The 12,459-nt window shown below is 40.1% G+C and overlaps 1 protein-coding gene across 1 annotated transcript; it reads right to left on the bottom strand.

Annotated features, from left to right (window-relative positions):
* Positions 1 to 5,803: 5,803 nt before the first annotated feature.
* Positions 5,804 to 9,290, bottom strand: LOC145658671 (uncharacterized). Its single transcript, XM_081716860.1, has 4 exons — positions 9,180 to 9,290; positions 8,817 to 8,906; positions 7,827 to 7,949; positions 5,804 to 7,121 (listed from the first exon to the last, which is right to left on the bottom strand). Exons 3-4 carry the CDS (start codon positions 7,936 to 7,938, stop codon positions 6,679 to 6,681), a joined length of 555 nt encoding a protein of 184 aa, XP_081572986.1. The 5' UTR covers positions 7,939 to 7,949; positions 8,817 to 8,906; positions 9,180 to 9,290; the 3' UTR covers positions 5,804 to 6,678.
* Between the last annotated feature and the right edge of the window lie 3,169 nt (positions 9,291 to 12,459).

A 12,459-nucleotide genomic window follows, 5' to 3' on the forward strand; every position in this document is an offset into this window, starting at 1 on the left:
CAATTTTGTACAATGTAAAAAAATTATTTGAACCCACTTGACAGCTCCAAAGGCTCATGCGAGCTATAGGCAGCTTGCAGTTGTGCTTGAGAGCACACGAGTACCATACCAAGGGTTATCTGTCCATTCACTCCGCCTGCTCATGTCTTGCACTGCAGGTCGCTCCTCCCAGCAGTGTTGGTCAAGATGGGCAGACTCAAAGCACTTATCTGGGGTCTCGTCACAAAAACCGACTGAAAGTGACGAAACACCCTTATATCCACAGTGCCAGGGAATTTGCTGTCTCTGGCTTGGTGGTGCTGAGATGTAGCCAACTTGGACTGTGTGGAAAGAGCTGGAGCTTTGTCCCAGTGGAACCACCACATACTAGAGTCTCACTCTTTTACTGCGTCCTTGGTAGGCTGATCATTCTGTCATGTGGAGCGATCACGAAGTGGACGCATATGCTGAGAAGAGCGAGATTTATTAAGGGCAAATCCATAATCAGAGTCATAGTCATGTTCCAGCATCATAGAGCCAATACAAATAGAAGGGGAGTATGTAGTTCACACAAACATGGCAAAATAGCAGAGCTTCGGCTCACCCACAGGAGCACTACAACTCTCTCATTTGCGTGTCCATCGGGTTTGCCCCACTCAGCAAGGCACCAACTGAGAAGCCTGTTGAAAGAGCTCTGGTTGTAGGGGACTCTATTTTGTAACACGTAAAATTAGCTAGGCCTTTAGGAACACAAGCAGCAGTAGTTAGTTGTATACAGCCAGGGCACCGGACATTGCAGGTAGTCTTAAGGTCTTACTCTAGCATAGGTGCTGGTGTCCAAGTGGTGTTCACAATACAATATGGGGTTTCTAAATAATTAGACCACATTTAAAGGCAAGCCTGGCCTTTTAGGGTGGGATGGTATCCATCCTACCAGGGAGGGCAATGCTCTCCTTTCCTATAACATAAGACTTATAACATACCTATTTAATCTATGACAATCCAGACAAAGGCCAGGAAGCAAACAAAGGCTAAACCAACCATCAGCTGGTCGCTACGTGACGTCACCCAAGGTTCATAATACTGATACTATGTCTGTTTCCTGATCTAAGCAGAAAGACTGAAAAGAAAAACATGTTTTAATAACCTAATTAGTATTAGAGTAACTTATTCACAGAACACTGCATGCACCTTTCATCTAAAGTTGGGTTTGCTAAATGTTAGATCCCTAACATTTAAAGCAAATCCTAACAGAACATAGGTTTAATGTACCTTGTCTAATAGAAACCTGGATCAAGCCAAATTAGTACATAGTTTTAAATGAAGCATGTCTTTCTGGCTACAGCCATGTACACCGCCCTTATCTAACTGGCCATGGAGGGAGCTTTGCAATTATTTATATTGACATATTAGGCATTAACCAGAAATGGTTATGATTATGATTTCAAGTCCTTTGAAATAATTTTTACTAGCATAAATGTAGCCAGTGATAAGAAGCCCAGAGATTTCCTCTCTAATGTATTCACTCTAGTAGAAAGAGCCATTATTGTTGGTGATTTCAATATTCACTTTGATAGTGCCCAAGACCCTCAGATATCAGGCTTTAGTTCTATATTAGAATCAATTGGTTTCACCCAATGTATAAGAGAACCCACACACTCTAGTGGACATACGCTTGACTTGGTACTGACATACAGTGTAGACATAGAGATCATAGTCATACTACTCCAGTCTGATGCCATCTCAGACCATTTCCTCATATCATTTGAACTACATATAAGCCACAATATAATAACCTCGCCTCGCTACCACACCAGACACACAATCAAGTCAGCATCTAGATTACTTGCGAATCTCCCAAACTTATCATTTGTATCTAGGATACCCTCAAACCCCACAGAACTTGATCAAATGACTGAATGCTTAGAATCAGTATTGCACTGATCAGATTTGCAATTTAAAACAAAACACTCGAAAAATAGAATGTAAATGTAACTACACTAAGCTTGTAGTCTTCCAGCTTGCATGGAAGGAGAACCTTCTCAAGTATAGAAAGGCACTTATTACTGCTCGAACATCTTACTTCGCAACCCTTATAAATTTGTTTTTTAATAATCCTAGATTTCTATTTACTATAATTGCACATCTAACTAGGAATAAATCTGACACTGAGTTTATTGATTTCTTCAATAATAAAATTAAGCAGATTAGAGAGAACATTGAGTATTATCATGAGATTGGGCTACTACTTAGAGATCAGAACAACCAAGCTAAAAGCTAGAATCCTTTACACCTATCCAAGAGCCAGAACTTATATCTCTGCTCTCACACTCAAAATCATCCACTTACTTACTGCCCAAACATTTTCTTAAGAAAATCCTACTTGAATTAATTAAACCTCTACTAAATTTAATAAACTCCTCCTTGAACATTGGCTACACACCTAAATCATTCAAATTAGCAGTAATCAGACAATTTATCAAAAAATCTAACCTCGACCTAAGTCAGCTGTCAAACTACAGGCCAATCTCAAACATTCCATTTATTTCCAAGATCCTAGAAAAAGCTGTAGCTCAGCAGATCATATCTGAATCAAAACCAAATACATTAAGTCGTTCACTCAGGGTTTAGGCCTTATCATAGTACAGAGACAGTACTGATTAAATTAGTTAATGACCTGTTGTTGGCTTCTGACCAGAGTTATGTCTCTTTACTTATATTGGTTGATCTGAATGCAGCATTTGGCACTATAGATCACAACATTTTAATAGATAACCTCAAAAATGTTGGGATTAGGGGAATAGCCCTTTCCTGGTTTAAATCGTATCTAGCTGGTCGCTACCAGTTTGTTAACAGAAATGGAGATTTCTCAGCATACAACAAAGTTAGCTATGGTGTCCCACAAGGATCTGTTCTAGGGCCTCTGCTTTTTTTCTTTATATAAACTACCTCTAGGTGATATTATACGTAAACACTGTGCTAGTTTCCACTGCTACTCTGATGATATTCAGTTCTATGTCTCAGCCAAACCAGAAGACATATCATCTTAGTATTATTGAGGAATATATAAAGGACATCAGACATTGGATGTTGAGGAACTTTCTCTCACTTAATCCTGACAAAAGAGGTGCTTCTATTAGGCCCAGAGACAGCTAGATCCTTGCTCTCTAATTACTCAATGAACCGCAATGGTCTCCAAATCACGTCAGGTCTAACAGTTAAAAATCTTGGAGTAATTTTGGATCCTAGTCTCTCATTCAAAGCTCGTGTAAATAATATTTCTGGGACTGCTTTTCTGTACCTCAGGAACATTTCAAAGATTAGGAACGTACTCTCCTCACATGATGGAGAAAAGCTAGTACATGCATTTATCACTGCAAAATTGGACTAGCTTATTGCCTTACTATGTCGCTGTACCATTAAATGCCTAAACATGCTCCAGCTAGTTCAAAATGCAGCAGCCAGAGTTCATACTAGTACTAGAAAATTTTATCACATCACTCCAATCTTAGCTACTTTACATGGCTCCCAGTAAAATTTTGTATTGATTATAAAATGCTTCTAATGACCTACAATGCATTGAATGGTCTTGCCCCACAGTACCTTAGAGATCTCCTAATGCATTATGACCCACCATGTCTACTTAAATCAAATGATGCAGGCTCTTTACTAGTACCAAGAATAGGAAAATCTGCCACAGGGGGCAGGGCCTTTTCCTATAAAGCTCCCACACTATGAAATGACCTTACTGTAAATGTCCGAGCCACAGACTCAGTATTTAAGACTAGGCTAAAAACATACCTGTACTTTTTATTAACCACTTCCCATCTTAAGTAAAGGTGTAGATCTGGTGGTCCATGGGCATTGAGCGTTATGGTAAAATAAGATGTTATGATGCTGTCATTGTACCTCTCTTTTGTCATTCAAGTTTCTTGACTGAGAACGGCAAAGTGTGTGATGTTTCAGGATGCCCTCATGCCTGTTTTTCCTTCTGGCTCTATATTTTTAGCTACGCTGCCATAGCTAGATCTACTGAAGTCCATCTTTGCACATTATAGTTCTCTAATTTACACACCTTCATACCTGGACATGCCTATTAATCTCTTCTGTCTTTCTGCCACGGTACACCTGTCATGATGTTACTGTGCCTCAACCCGTCTCAGATGCCATGGCTACTCCCACCACCCTCTGATGTTCCCTGCTGTAGCCCACCACACTACTTCTCCATTGCCCTTGATGCATGGTCTCGTGCAGGATGGTTCTTTGACACACACACCATCAGGACCAGACTAAGACTTCTAAAAACTGGACTAGATATTAATTGCTTATTTTTTCATTTTATTGTTATTTACTTTTCTCTTTCACTATTTATTCTGCTCCTTATTGTCTATCTTGTTAGTATTGTGATGTCCATTGTCGGCCAGAGGAGGATGGGTCGTCCTCCCCTTTGAGCCTTGGTTCCTCTCAAGCTTTCTTTCTCATGCTCTAGGGAGTTTTTCCTTGTCACTGTCACCCTTGGCTTGCTCACTGGGGACTTGAACTTGGACATTTTTAAAGCTGCTTTGTGAGGACATCTGTTGTAAAAAGTGCTATATAAATACATTTGACTTGACAAACACACAGAAACAGAAAAAGGGAATAGGCTATAACTAAACATCACAAATACAAGCAGGAATCACAAGATATAATAAGATAGAAGTTTTGGCTGTTACTGAAAAGCCATCAAGATTTAAAGAATCAAAGATAAATTGCTTCTTGCAGCTTTTAGTCTAATCAATAGCACCTTCGTCTTATTGGAGATCAGGATCAGAAAGTTGTCATTCAGCTTTTATTTCCTTTAATATAACTGAGTATCGTTCACAAAGCAGTAGCAGCTAATACCATGCTTACGAATATATGTGCACAACAGTAGCATATATAATGAGAATAATATGGGCATAAGGCTGGGACACCCTTGTGGGACACCTTCCCATGAGTGGTGGATGCTGTCCCATTTCAAAAAGCCAGGTCTGCCTGTAAGGAATAGCTGCCCTCCTGGCGTCCCTATTTCTGTAGTTTCCCAGTCGTGTCTGTTTTCCTTTGCGTGTCTGGTCTGTTCCTTGGTTTCATTTCCTCCGCCCACTGTCTGTTCCTTCATTCCTTCATGTTTTGTCTTCAAGTTCATCAGTTATTTTGGTAAGTTACGCTCCCCATATTGTCATCACCATTGCTTAGTTTGTGTGTTATTTTGTCTCAGTGTTTCCTCCTTGCCCCTGTTATTTTGCCCTTTGTGATTGTGTGTTTTCTGCCATAAATAAACTGCCCTCTGCATATGCATTCTGCCTCTCGCATGTCGAGTTTGGAATCGCTACACTGCCATCAAAACAGGTCCAGTCACCTATAAAACCCACATTGTTTTCTTAGCAATATTTAGACATCTATCAGTTAAGCACACATAACCTACTGTAGGTTTCAGTGCCACACCAAATTGAAATGAAGCCCAAGTATATTACAGCATCCAACATTGTTCACACTAACTCACACACCCCTCTTTAAATTTTTGGTGATCTCTGACTACCTCGATCCCACTAAAATCATTACTGCTGACATGTATAACAATCTTGGAAAATCTACATTTTGCTAACACCTTGAGTTTTGCCTTGGTGTGTGAGATCACTTCTAGGCTGAGGTAGTACTGGGGAAGACTGAAGGGCCTCGTTCAACCTTATGAAAGCCTGTTGGTACTCTTCTGTTCACTTTCAGAACGTGTTGTTTTTCTTCAGCTGGTTTAGGGGAGCTGAAATGTCCAGTAGGTAAGGGATAAACTTGTGGTACCAGCCTACTAGTCCCAAGAATCTCTACAGACTCTTGATATCCATAGGTGGTGGATATTCACATATGGCTTACCTTTTCTGGGTCTACTTCTACCCCTTGTCCTGATACCACATGGCCAAAGAAAGTAAGTGGGTCTGGAAAAGTTGGCATTTTTTTATGTTTAACAAAGTTCAAAGTTAATCAAAGTTAATGATTAACCTACAATTCTCACAGATAAATGTATTGCTAATGATGAAAGAAGGGTAACTGAACATGCCAAAATAGACACTAGCAACAAACAAGTTGTAAGCCATTGTGAAATGGATATACCAGCTACTAGATTACATAGCTTTGGATAGATGCCAGGTCACACATTGACAAGTTTTTAATGAAAGATGTCTAGTTATAGCTGCCGATTTCAGAGTTGTATGTAGTCATGTCTAAGGAAAAATTACTAAAAATTAGATAACAGTAAGGACTAGAATGCTTAAACAGTGGGATTCACATGGAACAATTTCGAAAACAGGAAGCATCACAGCATTAACTGCTAACCTAGATAAAGCATTATCCTTTGTGCACTTAAATATTCCATAAATAGATGGGTCTTTAGTCTGCATTTGAAGACTGCAAGGGATTCTGTTGTCCAGACACCCAGAGGAAGTTCATTCCACCATCTGGGAACAGTCTCGATACTTGTCTTCCATGAGATTTGAAGCATGGTGTTTCAAGCTGAGCCATGTTTGAGGTTCATAGTACTTGAGGTACCGATCAGGCTTTACCATTGACATCATGTATGGAGGGGCTGGTACATTTTTGGCTTTGTAGGTGTGCACCAAGGTTTTAAATCTGATGCAGGCAGCTACTGGAAGCCAATGAATGGCATACAGCAGCGGAGTGACGTATGAACTAAAGAAGATTGAAGACCAGTTTTGCTACTGCAATCTGCTCTACCCTGCAGCATTGGTCAAGATGGGCAGACTCCCTGCGCTTACCTGGGATCTCATCATCATCAAAATAACCGTGATCCTGCTTTTTCCGGGAACAATGAGATGCCCATGTACCTGCAGTGCCAGGGGATTTGCTGTCTCTGGTTTGTTGGTGCTGAGATGTAACGAACTCAGACTGCATAGAAACAGCCGGAGTTTTGTCCCAGCAGAACAACCACCTTCCAGAGTCTCGCTCCTTGTTACGCTGTTCATTCTGTAACGGTGAGCGGTAAGGTGGCGGATGCATGTGCAGAGAAGAGCGAGATTTATTAGGGGCAAATCCAAAGTCGTAGTCATTAGGGTAGTCCAGAGTCATAGAGCCAACACAGAGATTCCCAGCGATGAACCTGGACCTTCCTGCCCCTAAACAGAAAACAACAAGCATGCAATAGCAACATTTTCTCCACTTACCCAAAAAAAAAATAACTAGGCATGTTTTAGCATAAAACCTTGGGCCCTTTTCAGTGTGTTTTCTTTCTCCTTTTACTAACCTCATTTAAATGAGATAATGGAGGTATACCAGAATTTGTATATTGGCGATTAATAAGTATACCACTGATTGTTGTAAAAGGGTTGAGCTGTTGTTAGCTGCACTTAGGTATGATCTATGTACATGATCTATGTGCATAAGGGTCTTCAGACCAGAAACTGAGCGTGTGTGCCACAACACACCCTAGCTGATTCAACAGGCAGTGAATTCTGACAGTGTTCACATGGTGCATAGAAGTATATTGGCGATTAATAAGTATACCACTGATTGTTGTAAAAGGGTTGAGCTGTTGTTAGCTGCACTTAGGTATGATCTATGTACATGATCTATGTGCATAAGGGTCTTCAGACCAGAAACTGAGCGTGTGTGCCACAACACACCCTAGCTGATTCAACAGGCAGTGAATTCTGACAGTGTTCACATGGTGCATAGAAGCCCTCAACCACTGCACTGGATGCTGTCTGGCCTGCTAGCACCCTCTAACTAGGCGGTACCCAGCATGCAGCATGTTTCAGTTTCAACAACCAAACGATCAAGTATTTGAAGACGTGCTGTAGTGTTCTCTAGCACAGACAGACCTTGATTCAGAAGGTGTAGAAGACAATCTGCAGAGACATCACATTTTGGATGGCCATAGTTGAGCTTGGCGAATACTTGAGGAAGCTGACCTTGCTTTTCCTGAGTAATCATCTTGTGTAACTCTGCGAGAGAATCAACAATAAACATTGGGGCAGGAATCTGATCGGAGAATGCACTTAAGAGATCACTTTATTGAAAACATAAATACTCTAAATAATCCAGGTCCAGAGGCTTTTGACTGAGAACATGCACAAATGCGTGTTTGAAGCCGCTCCAACATTGTGCGTATTATCAATTCCTATGAGAAACAGAGCAATACATGTAATAGTAGTAAAAACTGTTACTTGGATTATCTTTGTTTAAAACATATATATGAAAAGAAGCAATATCTAGCAATGACTATAACTTGATATATAGAAAAATGTTGACCCTGTCTAGGCTGTGGGGATGTAACAAGGAAAAGGAATGATAAATGGCTAGCGGCATGGATAATGTAACTGTTAAAGGATAAAAAGAAATGTAAACACAAATGGTAGTCTCTTTTGTGTATTAGTGTATAATACAGAGGTAATTATTTACAAACAAATAAACACACTGGTGTAATTGCTTCTGGAGTGAATCAGGCCAAAACTATAACCAAGATCCACACTAAAGAAAGAAAACACAATTATCCTAACAAAAATAAACAAAAAAAAGACTACCCTAACTATTTAACACATAAACCCACACCCAACAAAAATGGCTGCCACTCCCTACCACCAGTATCCAACACCAAAGTACTATACACCAAACAATATTTATACTGTGTCTATACAATATATACACTATATACAACAGCAACCAAAGTCAGAGGGATGAAGCTAAAGTCAAGGTTCAAATAGGGAAACAAAGTTATGCACTCAAATCACACAAACAAACACAAGCCAAAGCCAAAGCCAAAGCCAAAACCAATCTCTGCAATAACCAAAAACAACTGCCTTACTGCTTACCTCTCTTTTCTGCTTCCAGGAGAGGCCTGTAGCGGAACGGAACAGCGTCAAGGTCTGGAAGAGAGGGGAAATATGAAATCTGGAATACACCTGAGGAAAAAAAAAGAAAGAAAAAGAAAAACTACACTCATCGTCCAATTTATTTAGCAGTGAACTATAAAAGTTCACTTCACAGATGTATACGCTCACGCAGCCGAGCCCAGTTCGTGACTGCAACAACCTCACCAGATCCGCATTACCAGATTATTGATGTCAAATCTTTGCTAGGTTATATATTCGCTTCTGTTCCGTTTAACCTCTGCGAAGTTCTACAGCGTGTACTGAACGGTTCCCTGGTGTATATTCTGACTGCTTGTTACCGACCTGTTTTGTTTCCCCGGTGATTCCTTATTCGCCTGCTCCTTTGTGTTTGATTGTCTTCTGGTTTGACCCTGGATGTCTTTATTCTCTGTGATTCGAGTTGTTCTCCTTGGATTTGATCACCTCTCTACTCTGGCTTTTACCGTTGCCTGCTGAGCTAATATCATCCTGTTACTGTACATGGTGGAAGGTCTTTTAGATAAAGTTTAGAAATATAAATGGCCCACTGACTCAACTTCAGCTGAAGCCTAGCCTACGGTACACTAACAACTTCACCTACTAATAGCTCTCATGTTATTTATGGTACTTTTTTGAGGGCACGTTAAAACAGGACTGAGCTAGCAATCACAGGAAATTATAAAGTATAGGAAAACGATGGATACTAGACAGACTCATCTGCTGGCCACTCATTATCAACAGAAAGCTGCTGCCTCCACTTTGACTCACTGAAGTGCTTTTCTATGCAGTCACATCTTGTAAAGTGTACGCTCAGCGCCACCTACTGTTCAAGACTGATGTATTTGTACGAGTGCACTGTGTACTGGTGAGAAAAATCTCGACACAAGCTGCAGTACTGCACGTTTAGACCCTCACTATCTGCTCCTTACAATGTAGTAATGTACAGGTCAGTTAAGAAAGATAAGACCAAATCACTGCCAACAATAGTTACCTTTATTGACCTTTACCTATTTATTAACCTTTAAAAAGCAAAAAAAAAAACAAAAAAACAAAAACCCAATTCATTTATTTGTTTTGAATCTAGACAAATGTGATTTTGGTAAGCACGAGGTAGCATACTTGGGCAAACTAGTTGGCCATGGGATGGTTTGTCCTTTGAATGCCAAAGTGCAGGCCATTCTGTCCTTTCCTATGTGGACAACAAATGGAGTCTCAGACGTTTTCTGGGTATGGCTGGGTTTTACAGATGTTTCTGTAAAAAATTTTCTGTAATTGTGACACCCTTAACAAGCTTACTCCATGAGAAAGTTCACTTTGAGTGGTCCCCTATGTGCCAGGACACTTTTGATGTCATTAAAGCATTGTTATGCCATACACCTGTTCTGGCTGCGCCTGACTTCTTGTGTCCCTTTATATTGGAGGTTGATGCTAGTGGTGTATGTGCTGGTGCTGTCCTCAAACAGGAGGATAACCAAGGCTTAGAACACCCTATTTGTTATTTCTCAAATAAATTTGTAAAACAGCAATTAGCATACAGCACCATAGAAAAAGAGGCACTTGCTCTTTTGTTAGTGCTGCAGCATTCTGAAATTTATACTGGAAGCAGTTCTCAGCCAGTTACGGTATATACTGACCATAATCCCTTGGTCTTTCTTAGCCGTATGGCAAACACCAACCAGTGTCTTATGCGCTGGTCCCTCATTGTACAGGGGTTCAACTTGAATATCCTACACAAAAAGGGAAGTGAGAATGTGGTAGCAGATGCTTTGTCCCGGGCTTAGATTTATTTGATGGTTGATGGTATTGATTAATTTCCTAACGTAGAACTTCTGGGGAGAAGTCCATGCTTAACCCCCCCATGTCCACTTGTATGTCTGCATTCTGTGTTCCAGGTTTTGCCTCTGCCTCTCCGGTATCCACCATTCCAAACCACACCAGGTTTTCTGGTGAGCAGAGGACAATATAAAAAGAAGAGGAAGAGACAAAGGGCTCAGCTTAAGGCTCATTGGAGAAGAGTTTGGTGTTGCTGGTTTTGACTTGTTGCTGCATTTTGATCTTGTATTTGCTAGATTTTGTGTGTATGACTTTGGATTTGCCCCTTGTTTGTTTGATTACAAGAAACATATTTATCTAGCATTTTGTGTATATATTGTCCTGTATATAGTTACATACTGGTGGTAGGGAGTGGCTGCCATTTTGTTTGGGTGTGGGTTTATCTTTGTTTCTAAAAGTGTAGTCAGTGTAGTCATTGTCTGTTTATTTTTGTTAGTTTAGTCAGTCATCTTTTTGTTTCTAGTGTGGTTTTTGTTTGTTGTGTTGGCCACTCCTGATGCAACTGCATGAGTTTCTTATCTTTGAACACCAAAACTTGTAAATACACTTGATCTTTGCTGTAAACTTTATTGTTTGGTTATTGATTACAGCACTCATTTCTACTGCTGTAACACTCAAACCCCTAGACAGGGTCGTAACACATGTCTATTTTTAGATAGGTGAAAGGCTGTATCAAATATGGTTTGAGCTAGTGACAGATGGTCTCATTTTTGATACTACATATTCAAGTCTGAACATGTTGCACTTGCTATGTCATTTACAGATTTCCACTTGTCATCTTTTTTGCCATCTATATATACTGATGTATCTATGATTAATGCATGTGTGCTTCTAAGCATCGCTGACTCTGTGCCACTCACTTTGAGAAACATGCTCCAGGGCCCTGAGGAAGGACAACCAGACCAGATGAGGCAGACAGTGGGATCAGAGGGACAGGTTAATCTGTAGCACCATTTCACCATGCAAAGAACCATTTAAACACGAAATGGTTCTATTCAGAACTCATGGTTTTAAATAGTACCCTTTCCTTTCCTCAACCTTTGGAAGAGAATTCCTAGGGGCAGAAATGACAGCTGCCATGGCTCCCTGCTCTAGCCTACCACACCTTGACCGCAGCCAAATAATTCAAATAATTGCCCTTGATTAACTTTCTCATGTGGGATGAGTTTCAGACACGTGCACACCATAGGGACCAGTCTAGGACTTCTAGGAAACCAGACTAGAGATTGATTGCTTGGTTTTTTTTGGGTTTTTTTTAATCATTATTTATTTATTTTCTATCTCTATCTTTCACTATTTTTTCTGTTCCTTATTGTTTATATTATTACTATTATAGTGTCCGTTGTCGGACAGAGGAGGATGCGCCCCCTTTGAGTCTTGGTTCCTCTCAAGGTTTCTTCCTCATGCTCTAGGATGTTTTTTCCTTGCCACTGTTGCCCTTGGCTTGCTCACTGGGGCTTGGACTTGGACATTTGTAAAATGCAAAACATTGTGACAACAAATGTTATAAAAACTGCTATATAAATAAAATTGGCTTGCATATAATTAGGTTACAGCTTCAGTGTATTGATTTAAATATTCCTAATCTCTAATAAACAGTTAATAATAGTAGTTTATGGTAAGAAACAAGGGTGAACTACTTTTCTCTTAAATCCATTCCATCTGTGTTCTCAGAGTGTCATGTTTCCCAGCTCTAGCGATCGCTTGCATGTGTATTTTGTTTTTGTTTTGGTTGTTTCATTCTGTGCCCCCAATTGTCCCTAGCTGTTCC

Source organism: Electrophorus electricus, chromosome 7 (assembly GCF_041902795.1).
Source record: "Electrophorus electricus isolate QZ-2024a chromosome 7, ASM4190279v1, whole genome shotgun sequence".
In the NCBI taxonomy this organism is placed as follows: Eukaryota; Metazoa; Chordata; class Actinopteri; order Gymnotiformes; family Gymnotidae; genus Electrophorus; species Electrophorus electricus.